Below are 23,704 nucleotides of genomic sequence, written 5' to 3' on the forward strand. Positions count from 1 at the left end.
GTGTTACCTGTAGAAGAGGTTGCAGGTTTGTCCATTCTGGTGTTAATGTACGGTAATCTTTCGAAGAGTTCACCAATTTCTGCCTGGGGTACATATACATATATAATATAAGCTAATGAGTTGCAGATGTGGTCAATGTGGGGAAATACATAATCATTTTCTTTCTGGCTATAAGCATTGGTATTGACTAATGTAGAAGTGAAGGAAAGAAAACTGCAGATGCTGGTTTAAATCGAAGGTAGACACAAAATGCTGGAGTAACTCAGCAAGTCAGGCAGCATCTCTGGAGAGAAGGAATGGGTGACGTTTCGGGTCGAGACCCTTCTTCAGAAGTGAAGATCATTCATGCTTAATAGACATACATTTTTATAACTGGGAGCTAATGTGATCTACAGTAGTATTGATGTGCAAGGAGACTGCAGTGGAATTTACCAAATATTTTCTCCCAGTTGCCCTGGATTTCAACTGTTCTTTTGCCTCTTAAGTGAATAAGATCATGACAGGATTAGATAGATAGATACTACCAAAATGCATGACTTCACACTTTGCTACACTATATTCCATCTGTCACTTCTCTGCCCACTCTCCCAACCTGCCCAAGTCCTTCTGCAAGCTCTCGTCTTCCTTAGCAGCCTCATGCGTGGCACCTTATCAAAGGCTTTCTGGAAATCAAGGTAAGCAACATCTACGGACTCTCCTTTGTCTGTCCTTCTTCAAAGAATTCCAGCAAATTTGTCAAGCAAGAAGTTTAAATCTTTACAAAGCCATGCTGACTTTGGCCTATATTCTCGTAAACTTCTAAGTACTCCGTAACCTCATCCTTTATAATCTATATACTAAAACTCTTGTTTGTTTGTTTGTTCCTGAACTACAGCCAAAACGGTACACGATAGCGCAACAATTTTAGGCCCACCTTACTCACCGTCGTCCCTTTGGTGCTAATGGAAGAAGTTTAATTGAAATCGGTGTTATATATTTTTAAGTTATTCACATTTTAAAGTTTAAATCTATCTCCTAGGGAAGGAGGAAGGGAGGGAGGGGGTGGAGGGAGGGAGGGGGAGGAGGGTGGATAAGGGAGGTTGAGGGGGATGTAGTGGGGGGGAGGGGAGGGAGGAGGGGAGGGAGGAGGGAAGGGGGAGGAGGGAGGGAGGGGGAGGGGGGGAGGAGAGGGATGCTGCACCAATGCAGGAGAGGTTTGGGCCCAACGGGTCCACTTGGTCTAGCGGACTCTAAAATCTTACCAACCACGGAAGTCAGACTAACCGGCCTATAGTTCCCACTATTCTGCTTTGCTCCCTTCTTGTGCAGCGGGGTAATATTGGCAATTTTCCAATCTGGGACCTCTCCTGTCTCTAGTGGTTCTTGAAATATCACTATTAATGCCTCCACAATCTCTAAAGCCACCTCTTTCAGAACCCTAGGGTGCAGTCCATCCGGTCCAGGTGACATATCCACCTTTAGCCCTTTCAGCTTCCAAAGCACCTTCTCCCTTATAATAGCCACTCCACCAACTTCCAATCCCTGACTCTCTTGAATTTCAGGCATGTCTTCCACTGTGAAGACTGATGCAAAAAAGTAATTCAATTCCTCTGCCATTTCTTTATTCCCCGTTATCACTTCTCCTGCATCATTTTCCAGTGGACCAACTTCCACTCTTGCCTATTTGTTACTCTTTATAAAACTGAAGAATCTCTTGCTATCCTCTTTTTCATATTATTGGCTAGCTTAGCTTCGTATTTCATCTTTTATCCCCGTATCGCCTTTTTAGCTACCTTCTGTTGTTCTTCCCAATCCTCTGGCTTCCCACTAATCTTTCCTATGTTACACGCCTTCTCTTTTAGTTTCATACTGTCCTTAACTTCCCTTGTCAGCCACGGTTGCCTCTTTCTCCTCCTCGAATCTTTCTTCCTCTTTGAGGAAGATCTTGCTTCCTCTGGATTATTCCCAGAAATTCCTGCCATTGCTGTTCCACCGTCATCCCTGCTAGGGTCCCTTTCCAGTCAACTTTGGCCAGCTCCTCCCTCATGCCTCTGTAGTCCCCTTTGCTCAACTGCAATACCGACACATAGAAACATAGAAAATAGGTGCAGGAGTAGGCCATTCGGCCCTTCGAGCCTGCACCGCCATTCAATATGATCATGGCTGATCATCCAACTCAGTATCCTGTACCTGCCTTCTCTCCATACCCCCTGATCCCTTTAGCCACAAGAGCCACATCTAACTCCCTCTTAAATATAACCAATGAACTGGCCTCAACTACCTTCTGTGGCAGAGAATTCCACAGATTCACCACTCTGTGTGAAAAAAAACTTTCTCATCTCGGTCCTAAAGGACTTCCCCCTTATCCTTAAACTGTGACCCCTTGTTCTGGACTTCCCCAACATCGGGAACAATCTTCCTGCATCTAGCCTGTCCAACCCCTTAAGAATTTTGTAAGTTTCTATAAGATCTCCCCTCAATCTTCTAAATTCCAGCGAGTACAAGCCGAGTCTATCCAGTCTTTCTTCACATGAAAGTCCTGCCATCCCAGAAATCAATCTGGTGAACCTTCTCTGTACTCCCTCTATGGCAAGAATGTATTTCCTCAGATTAGGAGACCAAAACTGTACGCAATACTCCAGGTGTGGTCTCACCAATGCCCTGTACAACTGCAGCAGAACCTCCCTGCTCCTATACTCAAATCCCCTCGCTATGAATGCCAACATACCATTCGCTTTCTTCACTGCCTGCTGCACCTGCATGCCTACTTTCAATGACTGGTGTACCACGACACCCAGGTCTCGTTGCATCTCCCCTTTTCCTAATCGGCCAACATTCAGATAATAGTCTGCTTTCCTGTTCTTGCCACCAAAGTGGATAACCTCACATTTATCCATATTATACTGCGTCTTCCATGCATTTGCCCACTCACCTAACCTATCCAAGTCACGTTGCAGCCTCCTAGCATCCTCCTCACAGCTAACACTGCCCCCCAGCTTCGTGTCATCCGCAAACTTGGAGATGTTGCATTCAATTCCCTCGTCCAAATCATTAATATATATTGTAAATAGCTGGGGTCCCAGCACTGAGCCTTGCGGTACCCCACTAGTCACTGCCTGCCATTCTGAAAAGGACCAGTTTATTCCTACTCTTTGCTTCCTGTCTGCCAGCCAGTTCTCTATCCACATCAATACTGAACCCACAATACCGTGTGCTTTAAGTTTGCATATTAATTTCTTAAGTGGGACCTTGTCGAAAGCCTTCTGGAAATCCAGATATAACACATCCACTGGTTCTCCCTTATCCATTCTACTAGTTACATCCTCGAAAAATTCTATAAGATTCGTCAGACATGATTTACCTTTCATAAATCCATGCCGATTTTGTCCAATGATTTCACCACTTTCCAAATGTGCTGCTATCCCATCTTTAATAACTGACTCTAGCATTTTCCCCACTACCGATGTTAGACTAACTGGTCTGTAATTCCCCGTTTTCTCTCTCCCTCCCTTTTTGAAAAGTGGGGTTACATTAGCTACCCTCCAATCCTCAGGAACTACTCCAGAATCTAAAGAGTTTTGAAAAATTATCACTAATGCATCCACTATTTCTGGGGCTACCTCCTTAAGCAATCTGGGATGCAGCCTATCTGGCCCTGGGGATTTATCGGCCTTTAATCCATTCAATTTACCTAACACCACTTCCCGACTAACCTGGATTTCACTCAGTTTCTCCATCTCATTTGAGCCTCGGTCCCCTGCTATTTCTGGTAGATTATTTATGTCTTCCTTAGTGAAGACAGAACCAAAGTAGTTATTCAATTGGTCTGCCATGTCCTTGTTCCCCATGATCAATTCACCTGTTTCTGACTGCAAAGGACCTACATTTGTTTTAACTAATCTTTTTCTCTTCACATATCTATAAAAGCTTTTACAGTCATTTTTTATGTTCCCTGACAGTTTTCTTTCATAATCTATTTTCCCTTTCCTAATTAAGCCCTTTGTCCTCCTCTGCTGGACTCTGGACACATCCGATTTCACCTTCTCCCTCTCAAATTGCTGATTAAAACTGATCATGTTGTGGTCGCTATCTCCTAATGGTTCCTTTACCTAGAATTCCCGAGGTGATTGAAGGTAGGGCAGTGGATATTCTCCACAGATTCTAGTAAGCCATTTGATAAAGTCCCCCATGGTAGGCTGTTCCGGAAGAATAAGATGCAAGGGATTAACAATTACTTGATTGTATGGAGTCACAGCTCACTTACTGAGAGAAGTCAGAGCACCGTGAGCAAAGCTGTCAAAGTAGACACAATGGGATATAGATCAGCTACAGAAATAACGGGGGGAAATGGCAGACGGAGCTTAATCTGAGCAAGTGTAAGGTGTTGCATTTTGGGAAGTCGAGTGTAAGGGGAAAATATACAATTAATGGCATGGCCATTAACTGCATTGATGCATAAAGGTTCTTGGGGTCCAAGTCCATAACTTCTTGAAAGTGTCAACATAAACAGAGTGGTAACAAAGGGATATGGCCCTGCATGATATGCTTGCTTTCATAGGTCAGGATATTGAGTGTAAGAGTCAGAAGGTCATGATGCACTTGATGAACTTTGGTTAGGTCACATTTGGAGTATTGTGCGCAGTTCTGGTCACTGTATTACTGGAACAATGTGGAGGCGTTGGAAAAGGTCCAGAGGAGGTTTACCAGAATGATGCCTGGATTAGGAGGCTTTAGCTACAGGGAGAGTTTGTACGGATTGTTTTCTCTGGAACACCAGGGGTTGCAGGGAGGCCTGATAAAAGTGCATTAAGTCAGCCGTGATCACAATGAATGGCGGTGCTGGCTCGAATGGCAAAATAGCCTCCTCCTGCACCTATTTTCTATGTTTCTATGTTTCAAACATTATGGGCCGAAGAGCTGGTTCCTGTGCTGCACTGCTCTATGTTCGGTGTACACTTCTTCCTGTTGGCCAACCAGTTTTCTATTCCATACCCAATTCCATGTGCTTTGCATGCCAACCTCTTATGTGGTAATTTATGAGAGCCATCTGAAGATAAATGGCTCAGGTTAAGTTGTAGTAAATTACCTTTGTTTTAATTGTTATATTGTATTATTGCTGCCAATAAAATAGTGGCTTAATGATTCATAGCTATTAATAATTGAGAGAGAGAAATCATAATGGAAAAAGCAGTATTCCAGCTCTGGTCGATATAACATGGGGATACCTGTCACAGATTAGTTCTTGATATTGACTGAGGTACTGGTAACTAAAGGCAGATTTTTGAATGTATTAAAAAAACGTGCTGTTCCATTTAACGTTTCGAAACAAGAGAGAATATGTAAGGCAGACGGAAAGCTAGAAATTCTAGCCGGAGGTCTGTGGCCAGCAGCGTTCTGTAGGTATCTGCTTGGACCTCTGCGGTCTAAATGACTCATTGGACTAAATGAGTGTGACGTAAATGTAGATGGTTTGGTGAATAAGTTTGCTGACAACACCAAAATTGGACGGGTTGCAGACAGTGAGTACGGCTGTCGGAAGACACAGCAGAATATAGACCAGCTGCAGAAATGGGCGGAGAAACGGCAGGTGGCGTTTAATATGAGCAAGTGTGAGGTATTGCACTTTAGGTTGAATGTAAGGAGAGAATATAAAAGTAATGGCAAGCCCCTTAAAACATTGATGTGCAGAGGGATCTTGGAGTCCAGGTTTATAGCTCATTGAAGGTGGCAATCCAAGTAGATACGGTGGTAAAGAAGGCTTGCCGTCATTGCTAGGGGTGCATCGAATATAAGAGTCAGGACGTCATGATGCAGCTCTATAGGACTCTTGTATTTGGTCACCTCATTACAGAATGGTGTGGAGGCTTTGGAAAGGGTGCAGCAGAGTTTTACCAGAATAATAGCTGGATTAGGGAATTTTAGCTACAGGTAGAATTTTTACAGACTTTGATTATTTTCTTTGGAATGCTGGAGGTTGCAGGGGGACCTGAAAGAAATATATAACATGACGAGAGGCATAGACAGGATAGACAGCCAGAATCTTTTTCCCTGGGTGAAAAAATGAAATACCAGAGGGCATCACCAGGGGTGGTGGTGGAGGCAGATACAATGGTGGCGTTGAAGAGGCTTTTAGACAGGCACATGGAAGGGCAGGGATATGAATCATGTGCAGGCAGATGAGATATGCTCAGCCAATAGGGTTGCCAACTATCTCACTCCCAAATAAGGGACAAAGTGGCGTCACCGCCCCGCGCCCCACGTGACCTCACCCAGCCAGCAGCCACGTACTCCCGCTCCATCAATTGCGGCTGTCCGGGCCAGGAGGCGGGTTGGTACGCAACCTCCGTTAGACGGCGCCCGTGCCTCCGGGCCTACACCGTCCGGGCCTACACTGTCCGGGCCTACACTGTCCAGGCCTACACTGTCCGGGCCTACACTGTCCGAGCCTACACTGTCCGGGCCTACACTGTCCGGGCCTACACTGTCCGGGCCTACACTGTCCGGGCCTACACTGTCCGGGCCAACACTGTCCGGGCCAACACTGTCCGGGCCTACACTGTCCGGGCCTACACTGTCCGGGCCTACACTGTCCGGGCCTACACTGTCCGGGCCTACACTGTCCGGGCCTACACTGTCCGGGCCTACACTGTCCGGGCCTACACTGTCCGGGCCTACACTGTCCGGGCCTACACTGTCCGGGCTCACAGTGCCCGGGCCTACACTGTCAGAGCCTGCACTGTCCGGGCCTACACTGTCCGGGCCTACACTGTCCGGGCCTACACTGTCCGGGCCTACACTGTCCGGGCCTACACTGTCCGGGCCTACACTGTCCGGACCTACACTGTCCGGGCCCACAGTGCCCGGGCCCACACTGTCCGGGCCCACACTGTCCGGACCAACACTGTCCGGGCCCACACTGTCCGGGCCCACACTGTCTGGGCCCACACTGTCCGGGCCCACACTGTCCGGCCCACACTGTCCGGGCCCACACTGTCCGGGCCCACACTGTCCGGGCCCACACTGTCCGGGCCCACACTGTCCGGGCCCACACTGTCCGGGCCCACACTGCCCGGGCCTACAGCACCCCCCGGGCTTAATTAGGGACAGGGACAGTCCCGTACGGGACAAACCAATTTAGCCCAAAATACGGCTAATATGGGACAGTTGGCCACCCTATCAGCCAGGCATCATGTTCAGCATAAAATTGTGGGCCAAAAGGCCCGTTCCTGTGCTATACTGTCCTATTTCCATGTTCTATGTATGCAGTAGTGATCCTATTTATCGAGTAATGCATACTATGAGATCAAGGATTGTGCCTCAAGAAATTCAGTAGCACAGAGATAAATATTTTTAGACTGTAATTACAATTTAAATGCCATATTTAAGTTGGTCTAAATTGTTAAAGTAAAAACAAAATCAACTTTTACAAAGTCAGAACTCCTTTGTCAAACTTAGAAACAAGATAATTTAATCTCTTAAAAAAATTATTAGTGAATTATTAGGCCTGCATTTTCCATTCAAAAATATTTTTATGAATTGAATGTGTGTAAACATGACAGATGGAGTACAATGGGGTAATAGCTTGGTGTTTAGAATGAACTTGGAACTGTATCTCTAAACTATACTAAACCAAACTGCAGATGCTGGTTGAAACCAGAGGCAGACACAAAAAGCTGGAGTAACTCAGTGGGTCAGGCAGCATCTCTGGAGAGAAGGAATAGGTGATGTTTCAGGTTAAGACCCCAGTCTGAAGAAGGGTCTTAACCCAAAGCATCACCTATTCCTTTTCTCCAGAGATGCTGTCTGACCCATTGAGTTACTCCAGCTTTTTGTGTCTATCTTTGGTAAAATCCTAGGTTATCTTTCTTGGTAGAAGAAGTAGAAAAGCAGAGTATATTTTAAATGGTGAGAGATTGAAAGGCATGTGTAGGAAGGAACTTGGTCCTTCCAGAGATGCTGGTCCAAACTAAAGATAGACACAAAAAGCTGGAGTAACTCAGCGGGTCAAACAGCACCTCTGGAGAAAAGGAATAGGTGACGTTTTGGGTCGAGACCCTTCTTCGGACATGTGTATTCAGAGAGATCAGGGCAAGCAATTAAGAAGACATATTGAATATTGATCTTTACCGCAAGACGATTTGAGTACAGGAATAAAGACATTTTACTGAAATTAAATAAGGCTGTGGTGAGAGCACACCTGGAATACTATGGACTAGTCTGGTCTCCTGACTTAAGGAGGGATATACTTGCGGTAGAAGGAGTACACTAGTTTGATCCCTGGAATAGGGGAGTATCCTCTGAAGAAAGGTTAAGCGGATTGAACCTCCAAAGAATTTTAAAGTATGAAAGATGATCTAATTGATACAAAATACTTGAGGGGCCTAACAAGGTAAATGTGGTAATTCCACTGTTATGTGGTAATGTGGTAAAATGTGGTAATTCCACTGTTTGCACTGGCAAGGTAAGGCAAGAATTAGGGTCTCAAAATTAAGTGTCAATTATTAAAGACTGAGATGACAAGACATTTCTTCCCCACAAAGTGGCAAATCTTTGAATTCACTACCTAAAGAAAAATATGAGAACATCCTTTTTGGTAGGCTTGTTTGGTAAATATATTCTTAAGAGAGATAGTTACATTGTAAAGGAATCAAGAAATGCAGGATTAGAACAGGAAAGAAGGGCTGAGGTGAATGGTCTTATTGAATGGAACCAAATGGATCTTTCCCTGCTTCTGTTTATTATGTTCTTAGAGTCATAGAGTCAGACATCATGGAAACAGACCCTTGGGCCCAATTTGCCCACACTGACAAAAATGGCCCATCTACACTAGTCCCAGCTGCATTCTTCTGAACCTTTCCTATCCATGCACCTGTCCAAATGTCTTTTACATTTGTGATGGTACCTGCCGCAACAACGTCCTGGCAGATGGACACAAAGCTGGTGTAACTCAGCGAGTCAGGCAGCATCTCTGGAGAAAAGGATAAGGTGATGTTTCTGATTGAAAAAGGTCTGGACCTGAAACGCCACCTATTCCTTTTCTCCAGAGGTGCTGCCTGACTCATTGAGTTACTCTAGCCTTTTATGTCTATCTTCGGTGTAAATCAGCATCTGCAGTTCCTTCCCCCACATGTTGCCTCCTCTGGCAGTTCATTCCATATACTCTCCACCCTGTCTGTGAAAATGTTGCCCTTCAGGTTCTATTACATCTTTCCCCTCTCACCTTAAACCTATTTCCTCTGTTTTTTGATTCCTCTACTCTGGGTAAAAGACTATGCATTTACACATCAATTCCCTTGACACCTCTAAAAAATCACTGTTGTACTTCGTGGTCCGGTACCTGTTGTACCTTTGTTGTGACTCTGGAAGGACCATGAGTACACATGTTTAAGATGTTATCATGGTGGAGCTTAACTCCAGGCTGTTTATTCCAAGGCCGCCTGGATCCAGAGTGACCGCCTAATCACACCAATCACTTATATACACAGGCATACAAAGTAGTCCTTGGATACACAAAGTAGTCCCAGCAATATCACAACATCCCCCTTGTCTTATATATTACAACATCCCCCTTGTCTTATATAAAATTGTTTTCTTTACTATTCGAGGGCTAAAATATATTTAACAAACAAAACCAAAACACCATTGCTTTTTGCAAACAAAACCAATAACAACTAAACACAATTAAACACAATTGCTTTTTTTTCGCCATCATGGTGGTCACTCCTCTGCGGTAGTTCACTCATCGCCGGGTGGTCACTCACTCCATGTGGTCACTATCCGGGTGGTCACTCCACAGATATATATATATATATACAAAAGCATTAAATATAATACATTAAGCTTTCAGTACACAGATCACTACACAGACCATTAAACACAAAATATTCATTTTGTTCCATATCTTCCCCTCAAGAAGACGTGCTGTGTAGATCAAACGTAGTGTAGGCTCTAGATGCTCCACCACCATGATTTGGCTGCCACTGCTGGCCTCCCACTGCTGGGCTGGCTCTGCTGGGCTCCCACTGCTGGGCTGGCACTGCTGGGCTCCCACTGCTGGGCTCACAACGCTGGGCTCCCACTGCTGGGCTGGCACTGCTGGGCTGGCACTGCTGGGCTCCCACTGCTGGGCACCCACTGCTGGGCTCACAACGCTGGGCTCCCACTGCTGGGCTGACACTGCTGGGCTCCCACTGCTGGGCTCCCACTGCTGGGCTCCCACTGCTGGGCTGGCACTGCTGGGCACCCACTGCTGGGCACCCACTGCTGGGCACCCACTGCTGGGCTCACAACGCTGGGCTCCCACTGCTGGGCTGACACTGCTGCGCTCCCACTGCTGCGCTCCCACTGCTGGGCTCCCACTGCTGGGCACCCACTGCTGGGCACCCACTGCTGGGCTCACAACGCTGGGCTCCCACTGCTGGGCTGACACTGCTGCGCTCCCACTGCTGGCCTCCCACTGCTGGGCTCCCACTGCTGGGCTCCCACTGCTGGGCTCCCACTGCTGGGCACCCACTGCTGGGCTCCCACTGCTGGGCTGGCACTGCTGGGCACCCACTGCTGGGCTCCCACTGCTGGGCACCCACTGCTGGGCTCCCACTGCTGGGCTGGCACTGCTGGGCACCCACTGCTGGGCTCCCACTGCTGGGCTGGCACTGCTGGGCTCCCACTGCTGGGCTGGCACTGCTGGACTCCCACTGCTGGGCTGGCACTGCTGGGCTCCCACTGCTGGACTCCCACTGCTGGGCACCCACTGCTGGGCTCCCACTGCTGGAATCACGGTACGATCGCGCCTCCGCTGCAGTGCGCACCGGCCCCGCCCACAGGTGCTACCCGGCCCCGCCCACAGGTGCTCCCGGCAGCTGCCGCTCAAATTCGAACGCGCTGCCGCTGCCTCGGGCCCAGGGCCGTCCCGACTCTCCGGTCGCCGCGCCTGGGTAAGTACGCAGTGCCTCAGCCTTACCGGCTGCTGCACCTCCGCGGGTGGTCGGTCCCTCCGGTCGCCGACCCCCTCTGGTCGCCGCACACCTCCCTGGGTGTCGGTCTCCTCCGGGTCTCTGCTGGTCGCCGCACACCTTCGTGGGTGTCGGTCTCCACCCGTCGTCGCACACCTCCGTGGATGTCGGTCTCCACCCGTCGCCGCACACCTCCGTGGGTGTCGGGTCTCCCGGTCGCCTCCGGTCTCTCCCTCGCGAAGCAGTCGCAGGCTCCAAATCTCGGGCCTGCACAGGTGCTGGGGCGCGATGTGGGCCTTCACACACTGCCCTCAGCAGCTTGCAGCGTCACGTCGGCAGCTCGGCGCTGACTACTGAGTAGGTAAGTATACCTACATATATTGGCCCCTTACCGAGCGGGAAACTTTTTTCGTTCTTTAGGGCTCTATCTTATCTTCCTGTTAACCTTTTTGCTGGGTTCCTTTTTGTTAACCTTCTTTTTTTTTCTTCTTTTTTTTTATGCACGTTAACCTTTTTTTGTTGTTTTTTTTGTTGTTTTCCTTTTCTAGGCTAAACACCCAAACCGCTGCCACCATGTTGTTCTTCGTGGTCCGGTACCTTTGGTGACTCGGGACGGACCACGAGTACACGTGTTTAAGATGTTATCATGGTGCAGCTTGTACTCCAGGCTGTTTATTCCAAGGCCGCCTGGATCCAGAGTGACCGCCTAATCATACCAATCACTTATATACACAGGCATACAAAGTAGTCCTTGGATACACAAAGTAGTCCCAGCAATATCACAACAATCACTCCTCACCCTCTTGCACCAAGGAATAAAGTCCTAGCCTGCACATCCTCTCCCGATAGCTCAGGCCCTCAGGTCCTTGCAACATCCTCGTAAATCTTCTCTGCACCCTTTCTAGCTGAGGTTCTTAAAAGTCAGCAGTTACATCTCATTGCACTTTGGGCTGCATACCATTTCCTGTAGGAGAGAAATGCCAGCAGTAGATTAACAGTCTCAGATTGAATCTAAATGGAAGTATTTGTGATACGATACAATAAAACTTTATTCATCCCCGGAGGGAAATTGATCTGCCAATAGTCATAACACACATCAAGGTACACGAAAACTTGAAATTGAATTATAAGTGGGGAAAGAAAAAGAAAAAGATAAGCAACTGTTGGCTGGCTGCGGTGTGCACAGCACCCTAACCGGAACGAACAAACAAACAAACACACAGACTACTCCCCTGGGCAGAGGATTCTAAAACTGGAGTGGGTCCCACTTTGTTCTCCCACCATCCCTCACAGCGGGTCCGCTCTGTTCTTCATGGCAGTCTGTTCTTCACACCGAGGCCCCACTACCGCCGAGGCTCTGGACTCCCCCAACATAGGGAACATCATTGTAGTTTGATCAGTAGGACTGAACCAGCAGGAGTAGGGTGGGCAAGGTGGCGCAGCAGTAGAGGTGCTGCCTTACAACGCCAGAGACCCGGGTTCTGGGTGCTGTCTGTACAGAGTTTATACATTCTCCCTGTGACTGTGTGGGTTTTTCTATGGGTGCTCCAGTTTCCTCCCACACTCCAAAGATGTAAAGGTTTGTAGGATAATTGGCTTTGGTAAAATTGTAATTTTTGTCCCTGGTGTGTAGGATAGTGCCAGTGTACAAGGTGTTCGCTGGTCGGTGCAGACTCGGTCAGCCAAAGCACCTGTTTCCACGCTAAATCTCTAAGGTCTAAAGTTTAAAGACTGGTCATACAAGAGGTGCTCCATATCCAGTCATGTAATTCCACAGATTTTCCTCTTAAAACAGATTTGTCTCCTAAATTTTCACACCTGTACCTTTCTACCTTTCCCCAGTGTTGGGAAGAATGAGTCGGGCAATATTGCTGCAGAATGTTCCATTCTGTTAGATAACTAATGTCTTAGAGAAATGTTTGTGCAGAAAAACACCTTTGGCCATAAGTTAACTAGGCAGTGGTCTGCACAGAATATTCTGGATCCCTGTTGAAAAAGGGAACACTGGTTCATGTCAGACGTTTCCACAAGCAGACTGTCAAAGGTGTTGGATAGAATGTTGTATATTCAAAACTTCATATTTGTATATTCAAGTTCCAAGACATTGTTTGTGTCTGGTGGTGAGAATGGATCACCCCTTTACATTGTCAAAATACAGCCATTCTTGATCTCTCCACGCACTGTCTTTGAGAAGGCTGTGGCCATGGTGAAAATGTCACCCATTTCCCATTGAACTGTTAACCAAGTATGTCTGGAAAGAGGTGCTGTAGTCTTTGGTGAGATTTATCCCTTGCAGCTGTAGAACACAGGGCTCCTTGTTCTATGAGCTTTTCCCAGCATTACATATTTTTAAAATATTTTTTAAAATGTTACAATAGGAGTAGGCTATTCAGCCCCTCGAGCCTGCACCGCCATTCAATGTGATCATGGCTGATCATCCACAATCAGTACCCCGTTCCTGCCTTCTCTCCATATCCCTTGATTCCGCTAGCCCTAAGAGCTCTATCTAACTCTCTTTTGAATGCATCCAGTGAATTGGCCTCCACTGCCTTCTGTGGCAGAGAATTCCACAAATTCACAACTCTCTGGGTGAAAATGTTTGTCCTCATCTCAGTTCTAAATGGCCTACCCCTTATTCTTAAACTGTGGCCCCTGGTTCTGGACTCACCCAACATCGGGAACATGTTTCCTGCATCTAGCGTGTCCAATCTCTTAATAATTTTATATGTTTCTATAAGATCCGCTCTCATCCTTCTAAATTCCAATGAATATAAGCCCAGTCGACCCATTCTTTCGTCATATGACAGTTCTGCCATCCCGGGAATTAACCTCGTGAACCCATGCTGCACTCCCTCAATAGAAAGAATGTCCTTCCTCAAATTAGGAGACCAAAACTGCACACAATACTCCAGGTGTAGTCTCACCAGGGCCCTGTACAACTGCAGAAGAACCTCTTTGCTCCTATATTCAACTCGTCTCGTTATGGCCAGCATGCCATTAGCTTTCTTCTCTGCCTGCTGTACCTGCATGCTTACTTCCAGTGACTGATGTACAAGGACACCAAGGTCTCATTGTACTTCCCCTTTTCCTAACCTGACACCATTCAGATAATAATCTGCCTTCCTGTTCTTGCCTCCAAAGTGGATAACCTCACATTTATCCACATTATACTGCATCTGCCATGCATCCGCCCACTCACACAACCTGTCCATGTCACTCTGCAACCTCATAGCATCCTCTTCACAGTTCACACTGCCACCCAGTTTTATGTCATCTGCAAATTTGCTCATGTTACTTTTAATTCCTTCATCTAAATCATTAATGTATATTGTAAATAACTGCGGTCCCAGCACCGAGCCTTGCAACACCCCACTAGTCACTGCCTGCCATTCTGAAAGGGACCTGTTAATCGCTACTCTTTGTTTCCTGTCTACCAACCAATTTTCTATCCATGTCAATATCATACCCCCAATACCATGTGCTCTAATTTTGCCCGTTAATCTCCTGTGTGGGACCTTATCAAAGGCTTTCTGAAAGTCCAGGTACACTATATCCACTGGCTCTCCCTTGTCCATTTTACTTGTTACATCCTCAAAAAATCCCAGAAGATTTGTCAAGCATGATTTCCCCTTCGTAAATCCATGCTGACTCGTAACGATCCTGTTACTGCTATCCAAAAGTGCCGCTATTACATCTTTAATAATTGACTCCAGAATCTTCCCCACCACTGATGTCAGACTAAATGGTCTCTAATTCCCTGCTTTCTCTCTCCCTCTTTTCTTGAAAAGTGGGATAACAATAGCTACCCTCCAATCCACAGGAACTGATCCAGAATCTATAGAACATTGGAAAATGATCACCGATGCATCCACGATTTCTAGAGCCACTTCTTTAAGTACCCTGGGATGCAGACCATCAGGCCCTGGGGATTTATCAGCCTTCTGTTCCATTAGGTTATCCAACACCATTTCCTGACTAAGGTAAATTTCCATCAGTTCCTCCACCACCTTAGGTCCTCTGTCCCCTAGTACATCTGGGGGATTATTTGTGTCTTCCTTAGTGAAGACACAACCAAAGTACCGGTTCAACTCCTCGGTCATTTCCTTGTTCCCCATAATAAATTCACCTGTTTCTGTCTTCAAAGGACCCACATTTGTCTTAACTAATTTTTTCCTCTTCACATACGTAAAGAAGCTTTTACTATCCTCCTTTATATTCTTGGCTAGCCTACCTTTGTACTTCATCTTTTCTCCCCATATTGCCTTTTTAGTTGCCTTCTGTAGTAAGGCAGACCATTACCTGCTGCAAGATGATTATTACCTCAGTTAATAAGCACTCAGGTCTTCCAAGTAAAGAGATGCCCACAACAAAATGTTGCTGACGACCACATCCAACCATCGGCTCAGTTGCATTGAAGCTTGGGACAACCAACGCAAACACACATTTAGGGTCCTTCCACCATTGGACATTATTGCTGATGAAATGTTTGGAGCTGAAAAATGATGCCTTGTAAATAACCTAATTGAACGAAGCATGCTAAGTACAGAGAAAGAATTAAAAACTATTGTTCTACATTGAAATTTTTTAACTTTTATAAATAAAGTACATTTCTGAAGAAAAAATAATTACATACAATTCCATGGAAGTGTTTAGTGATTGTGCTGTTGAATACACTTCAGTTTAGTGTGTATGCACATTCCTCCTTTTAGATAGTTCCTCTGTCCCTCTCTTCCCCTCCCCTTCCCAGTTCTCCCTCTATCTTCCTGTCTCCACCTATATCCTTCCTTTGTCCCACCCACCTGACATCAGTCTGAAGAAGGGTCTCGACCCGAAACATCACCCATTCCTTCTCTCCTGAGATGCTGCCTGACCAGCTGAGTTACTCCAGCATTTTGTGAAATAAATACCTTCGATTTGTACCAGCATCTGCAGTTATTTTTTTATACTTTCCTCCTGTAAGCTCTTCTTCCAGTGGTAAATTGATCCGTTTAGTTTATTTTAGAGATAGAATGTGGAAACAGGCTCTTCGGCCCACTGAGTCTGTGTCGATCAATGACAATGATCAAGGATCAACTAGTTGTATCCTACACAGTAGGGATAATTTACGGAAGCCAATTAACCGGCAAACCTGCATGTCTGCAGCGTGGGCATGTTGAGAAAACCCACGCCGTCACAGAGCGAACGTATAAACTCCATACAGACAGCATGTGTAATCAGGATTGAACCGCTGGTGCTGTAAGGCAACAACTCTGCCACTGTGCTGCCCATTATTCTCGGACAAAAACAGCATAATCATTAGCAATCACAAAAATATTTGAATTTTTTTTTTTACCCCGACTTTCTCTGCAGTAAATATTTAAAAAATCTTGGATTCAGCTGAGCTTCAAATTTCTACTAAATTTAAATCTATGTATTCAATTGTTGCAGAAAAACAATATATCCCCTATATTCTGGATGCCAATATTGTTAATCAATTTTATTCTGTTATCTCTAATGCAGACAGGAGGCTGGAATATCACAGGTTCTTGGGATAAAGACAACTTCATTGAAGTACTGAAAATAGTTTCTGGAACATACAGGACAAGTCCTTTTTTCACAATCGACATTGGTACAGACTCTAAAAGTTCCAACAGCAATGTCATCGAGGTATCTAGGTTTATTGTGTTTTAAGCTATTCAAACTATAATGCATTAAAACATTGTGAATATTTGCATTTGTTTATAAATGTATATGGAGCAGTTGTCACATAGTCCACCAACTAAACTGTGAAAAGCACCTTCCTGGAATAAACTACATGTTTCAGGTAATGGAGATATTAAGAGACACACTGGGTTACAATGTGAAAAACAATAACATTTTGGTAAAAAAGTAAGTTTAAAAATTAAAACTCCATCAAAATATTTTCTTTACTATTGGTTAATACTTTTTGTCTTTTTTATTTTGTCTTTCAGATCGATCAGCCAAGCTTACTACTACCATCTCGGGATTATTATCTAAATAAAACAGCAAATGAAAAGGTGATGCTTCATAGTAAATTTAATGCAGGAAATGATTTTTAGTTTTTTCCTTCCATTCGAATGCTTTAAGTGTAGGTATCAAGGAAGAAAATGCATGCAGCTATTTAAATTCACGCTGGTTTGTAAATTAGGTAGACCTGTATGTGTTTCTGATTACATTGATAACTTTATCTTGTATAACTAATTGACATCTAGTTTCCAACTGAAACCAACTGTTGAATTTGAATATAATTTATTTTAGTGTGAGTACAGGTTTTTGGAAATATTATTGAAGTTTTTATGTCTATTAACAAAACTTTCTCATTGTCAAAATTGTATTCATAAATGTATTAGAAACATGTATTTAAAGGAAGATTCACCCTGTGTTATGTAACATTGATCTTGGAAATTCAGTTATACTTAATACTAACGGATAAGTCCTTGGTTTTAGTACTCCTTTGTAAATGCATTTTAATAGAAGTATAGAAAAGTGTTCAAATTAATTTAAGAATAACAAGCCATTTTCAGCTTTCAGTAAGTGGAATATCACGAAAGGACAGAAGGATGATATTAATGTAGTTTGGTTTATTGTCACGTGTACCGAGATACAGTGAAAAGTCTTTGTTGCCTGCTAACCCGTCAGCAGAAAGACAATACATGATTACAATCGAACCATTTACGGTGTATAAACACATGATAAAGGAATAACGTTTAGTGCAAAGTAAAGCCAGTAAAGTCCAATCAAAGATAGTCCGAGGGTCACTAATAAGGTAGATAGTAGTTCAGGACTGCACTCCAGTTGCGATAGGATGGTTCAGTTGCCTGATAACAGCTGGGAAGAAACTGTCCCTGAATCTGGAGGTGTGCGTTTTCACACTTATATACCTTTTGCCCGATGAGAGAGGGGAGAAGAGGGAGTGGCCAGGGTGCGACTCGTCCTTGATTATGCTGCTGGCCTTGCCGAGGCAGCGTGAGGCATAAATGGAGTAAATGGAAGGGAGGTTGGTTTGTGTGATGGTCTGGGCTGCGTCCTCAATTTGCTGCGTTTTTTTGCGGTCGTGGATGGAACTGTTCCCAAACCAAGCTGTGACGCATCCCGATAAAATATTTTCCTTGGCACATCTGTAGAAGCTGGTGGGAATTATTGGGGACATGCCGAACCTCCTAAGCATTCTAACGAAGTATAGGCATTGGTGGGCTTTCTTGGTCGTTGCTTCAATATGGGTGGTCCAGGAGAAATTGTAGGTGATATTGAACCGATATGGAGTCAATGTGCTAGAAACTGGAATTCAATGGAAATTAGCTCTACATAATTGCCCCTATTTTGGATTGCACTTTTACAGCCAGTGGAGTCTGAAGTAGATATTAGGAGAAATTGCTTATATCTCTGCCAGAAGAGAGGTCATCTTGCTAATGCAGAGGCAATCTTAAATTGCCTGCTTTCAGGTTCCTTGTCAGGCATTGGGGTCATTAAGAGCAGAATGAAGACACAGTGGCAGTTACGAGAAGTTCTGCCTCGATTCTGCTGTAATTGCTCCTGCTACTCTGTGGGTGCAGATAATCTAGTGCTCAATGATATTATGGGAGGTCCTAACAAAACTAAATTCAATTGCACTCAAGTTCATTTTGTGTCTTGTCTATTGAGTAGACCAGATGCCAGCAGAGGGTCCACATGTAGGCCTCTATCTTGATAGCTTATCCTGCTAAAAAACATGGACCAAATTCTTAATTATTATAACAATGAAAGTAGTATTTTGTTTTCACAGGTCCCTCATTGCTGCTACATCGGCATCAAATCTACACATTTTAAAAGGGTTTTCACTGCAGTTGCAATAAAGTTAAGGCATTTGAGCAAGTACAGCACCAAGGGAATAACCAGCCTATATGTCTCCAGACCACATTGTTATCTAAATAATATATCTAAATAACACTAAATGTTATTCCCTTATCATGTATCTATACACTGTAAATGGCTTGATTCAAGTCGTCAAGTTTATTTGTCACATACACATACACGATGTGCAGTGAAATGAAAGTGGCAATGCCTGTGGATTGCGCAAAAAAAGAATTACAGTTATAGCATATAAATTAAAGTTAATACAGAGAAGACAAAATTGAATCCCTGGAGTTATAAAAGTTAACAGTCCTGATGGCCTGTGGGAAGAAACTCCGTCTCATCCTCTCTGTTTTCACAGCGTGACAGCGGAGGTGCTTGCCTGACCGTAGCAGCTGGAACAGTCCGTTGCTGTGGTGGCAAGGGTCCCTCATAATCTTGCTTGCTCTCGATCTACACCTCCTGATGTATAGGTCCTGCAGGGGGGCGAGTGTAGTTCCCTTGGTGCGTTCTGCCGAACGCACTACTCTCTGCAGGGCCTTCCTGTCCTGGGCAGAGCTGTTCCCAAACCAGACTGTAATGTTGCCGGACAGGATGCTCTCTACAGCCCCAGAGTAGAAGCATTGAAGGATCCTCAGAGACACTCTGAATTTCCTCAGCTGTCTAAGATGGTAAAGGTGCTGCTTTGCCTTACCCACCAGTGCGGCAATGTGCGTTGCCCACGTCAGATCCTCTGTGATGCGGACTCCCAAGTATTTAAAACTGCTCACCCTATCCACAGTAGACCCATTTATTTCCAGTGGCGTGTACGTCCTCGGATGTTGGGCCCTTCTAAAGTCCACAATCAGCTCCTTAGTTTTAGTGACATTCAAGAGGAGGCTATTGTCCTGAAACCAGAGTGCCAGATCAGCCACCTCCTCCCGGTAGGCCTTCTCATCGTTGTCGGAGATCCGGCCCACCACCACAGTGTCATCATCAAACGATGATGGAGTTTGAGCTGAACCTGGTCACACAGTCATGTGTGTACAGGGAGTACAGAAGGGGGCTAAGGACGTAACCCTGGGGGGATCCTATGTTCAGGGTGAGGGGGCTAGATGACTGTTCTCCCATCCTGACCACTTGGGGCCTGGCGGTGAGAAAGTCCAGGACCCAGGCACACAGAGGGGTGCTAAGCCCCAGTTCCAGCAGCTTCTCAACCAGTCTGCTGGGGACTATTGTGTTGAATGCTGAACTAAAGTCAATGAACAGCATCCTCACATAGCCCCCTTTCTGGCTGTCCAGATGAGAGAGAGCGGTTTTTGCAGAACCTGGGAGACCGCATCATCCGTGGATCTGTTCGGACGGTATGCGAACTGTAGTGAGTCCATGATTAGCCTCTCGAAGCATTTCATGACAACCGAGGTGAGGGCCACCGGTCGGTAGTCATTTAAACAAGCTGGAGAGGCATTCTTTGGCGCGGGTACAATGATGGATCTTTTGATTGGTGAGCACTGGAGCAAGCTGAGTAGCACAAGACTTTAGTACTCGCCCAGATATACCATCTGGGCCTCCAGCTTTCCTCGTGTTCACACACGTCAGAGCCCACCTCACGTCATGCTCGGACACCGAGAATGTGTGCACATCCCCGGCGGTGGATCCCCCTCCAGCCTCGCTAGCCAGCGCCCTGTCCGTGTTGTTTTTAGACGGCGAGCTAGGGGTGGTACCCGTCTCAAACCGTGCATGAAAAGAGTTCAGGTCATCAGCTAAGGACAATAGACAATAGACAATAGACAATAGACAATAGGTGCAGGAGTAGGCCATTCAGCCCTTCGAGCCAGCACCGCCATTCAATGCGATCATGGCTGATCACTCTCAATCAGTACCCCGTTCCTGCCTTCTCCCCATACCCCCTCACTCCGCTATCCTTAAGAGCTCTATCCAGCTCTCTCTTGAAAGCATCCAACGAACTGGCCTCCACTGCCTTCTGAGGCAGAGAATTCCACACCTTCACCACCCTCTGACTGAAAAAGTTCTTCCTCATCTCCGTTCTAAATGGCCTACCCCTTATTCTCAAACTGTGGCCCCTTGTTCTGGACTCCCCCAACATTGGGAACATGTTATCTGCCTCTAATGTGTCCAATCCCCTAATTATCTTATATGTTTCAATAAGATCCCCCCTCATCCTTCTAAATTCCAGTGTATACAAGCCCAATCGCTCCAGCCTTTCAACATACGACAGTCCCGCCATTCCGGGAATTAACCTAGTGAACCTACGCTGCACGCCCTCCATAGCAAGAATATCCTTCCTCAAATTTGGAGACCAAAACTGCACACAGTACTCCAGGTGCGGTCTCACCAGGGCCCGGTACAACTGTAGAAGGACCTCTTTGCTCCTATACTCAACTCCTCTTGTTACGAAGGCCAACATTCCATTGGCTTTCTTCACTGCCTGCTGAACCTGCATGCTTCCTTTCATTGACTGATGCACTAGGACACCCAGATCTCGTTGAACTCCCCCTCCTCCTAACTTGACACCATTCAGATAATAATCTGCCTTTCTATTCTTACTTCCAAAGTGAATAACCTCACACTTATCTACATTAAACTGCATCTGCCATGTATCCGCCCACTCACACAACCTGTCCAAGTCACCCTGCAGCCTTATTGCATCTTCCTCACAATTCACACTACCCCCCAACTTAGTATCATCTGCAAATTTGCTAATGGTACTTTTAATCCCTTCGTCTAAGTCATTAATGTATATCGTGAATAGCTGGGGTCCCAGCACCGAACCGAAGGAGGAGCCGGCACTTCCGGTTGAGGGGGGGGGGGGCTGCACCGATAGCTAGTTATAGTCCGTAGCCCCTGCCAAAGGCGCCTGGTGTCCTGCTGCTCCATCTGCGTCTCCATCCTGTCCCTGTATTATCATGTATTATCTCTCCGCTGACTGGTTAGCACACAGCAAAAGCTTTTCCCTGTACCCGTGATACAAAACTAAACTGAACTGATATTGACATCTAGGTCATCAGTCTGAAGAAGGGTTTTGACCCGAAACGTCACATATTCCTTCTCTCCAAGATGCTGCCTGACCTGCTGAGTTACTCCAGCATTTTGTGACACCTTTGACATTTAGGTTGTGATTCCACATGAGATCGTTTTTATTGTGCATTATCTTCTAATGTGTCACCTTATCATTTTGCAGGTTTTAACTGCATATCTGGACTATATTGTTGAACTAAGTATGCTTCTCGGAGGGGAGTACAATTCAACATACACTCAGATACAGCAAATAATGGAATTTGAGACCATTATTGCAAATATCACAGGTCCCCAGGATGAACGTAGAGATGAAGAGAAAATATATCACAGGATGACCATTGCAGATTTACAGGTACACTGAAAGCTGTACTTTTATGTTACCTTACTGCTATCAATAAGATAGATATCTAAGGGAAACTACTTCAACTTGAAACTTCAATATCTTATATTTGAAAAGTAGTTCAAAAATCTACAGCCATGCTTTCATTTGTCCTATCTTCTTGTTCCTACCCTCTCTAGTACATGTAGAATGTTCTGCAATCAAATTATGTTACAGGGCAGTGCAGTGACACAGTGGTAGAACAGGTGCCTCACAGCACCAGAGACCCGGGTTTGATCCTGACCATGGGTGCTGTCAGTGCAGAGTTTGTTCATTCTCCCTGTGACTAGTGTGTGTTTTCTCTGGGTGTTTAGTTTAATTTAGAAGTACAGCAGGGAAACAGGCCTTTCAGCCCACCGAGTCCACGCTGACCATCACACATATTATCTTATCCCACTTTTGCATCCATTCACTAGGGGTGGTTTACAGCGACCAAACTTGCATGTGTTTATGCTATGGGAGGAAACACACATGGTCACAGGGAGAACGTGCAAACTCCATACAGACAGCACCTGAGGTCAGGATGGAACCTGAGTCTCTGGCGGTGTGAGGCAGCAGCTCTGCCGCTGCACAACTGTGCTCTGCTTTCCTTCCATATTCCAAAGACATGCAGGTTTGTAGGTTAAATGGCTTCTAAAATTGTCCCTAGAGTGTAGGATGCACAAGTGGATTAACATAGATCTGGTGTACGTATGGGTGATTGTTGGCGTGCACTCAGTGGGCTGAAGAGCCTGTTTCCACGCTGTATCTCTAAACTAAAACTAAACATATTGTGATATCATGAGAGGTAGAGTCATAGAGGGGAGATACATTTCCTCCCGGTGGATGCAACAAGGACTACAAACCATCATGGCTGCCAGCAAAAGACTACAAACCCCATAGTTAGCAGGGCTGCCTGCCCTGCTGACACTGATTGCTGCTGACACTGATTGCTGCTGACTGATTGCTGCTGACACTGATTGCTGCTGACACTGATTGCTGCTGACTGATTGCTGCTGACACTGATTGCTGCTGACACTGATTGCTGCTGACACTGATTGCTGCTGACACTGATTGCTGCTGACACTGATTGCTGCCCAGCTGAACCAGTTGAGCTGATTGCCTCAGTGAGAGAGCTAAAAGGGAAGGGAAGCAGTATATTTAAAGAGAGTGACAACGACTGGAGCAGAGAGGGACAACGACTGGAGCAGAGAGGGACAACGACTGGAGCAGAGAGGGACAACGACTGGAGCAGAGAGGGACAACGACTGGAGCAGAGAGGGACAACGACTGGAGCAGAGAGGGACAACGACTGGAGCAGAGAGGGACAACGACTGGAGCAGAGAGGGACAACGACTGGAGCAGAGAGGGACAACGACTGGAGCAGAGAGGGACAACGACTGGAGCAGAGAGGGACAACGACTGGAGCAGAGAGGGACAACGACTGGAGCAGAGAGGGAGAGAAGCAGTGTTTGAGTTATAGTTTTGTAAGAAGGCAGCAAGCTACAGTTTTGATTTAACTACCTGTTTTGGTTTTGTGTACCTGACTGCAAACAATTAAGTTTAC

General features: G+C 45.7%; 1 protein-coding gene across 5 annotated transcripts in view; it reads left to right on the forward strand.

Moving 5' to 3' along the window:
• The window catches only part of ece2b (endothelin converting enzyme 2b), a 183,454-nt gene that overhangs the window by 121,159 nt on the left and 38,591 nt on the right, over positions 1-23,704 (forward strand). For all 5 annotated transcript variants that reach the window (XM_078410191.1, XM_078410193.1, XM_078410190.1 and 2 more), the window contains 3 exons: positions 16,431-16,577; positions 16,883-16,948; positions 21,943-22,131. In XM_078410191.1, coding sequence (XP_078266317.1) covers positions 16,431-16,577; positions 16,883-16,948; positions 21,943-22,131 — 402 coding nt within the window. The remainder of the gene's footprint in view (positions 1-16,430; positions 16,578-16,882; positions 16,949-21,942; positions 22,132-23,704) is intronic.

Source organism: Rhinoraja longicauda, chromosome 13, assembly GCF_053455715.1.
Source record: "Rhinoraja longicauda isolate Sanriku21f chromosome 13, sRhiLon1.1, whole genome shotgun sequence".
Lineage (NCBI taxonomy): Eukaryota > Metazoa > Chordata > Chondrichthyes > Rajiformes > Arhynchobatidae > Rhinoraja > Rhinoraja longicauda.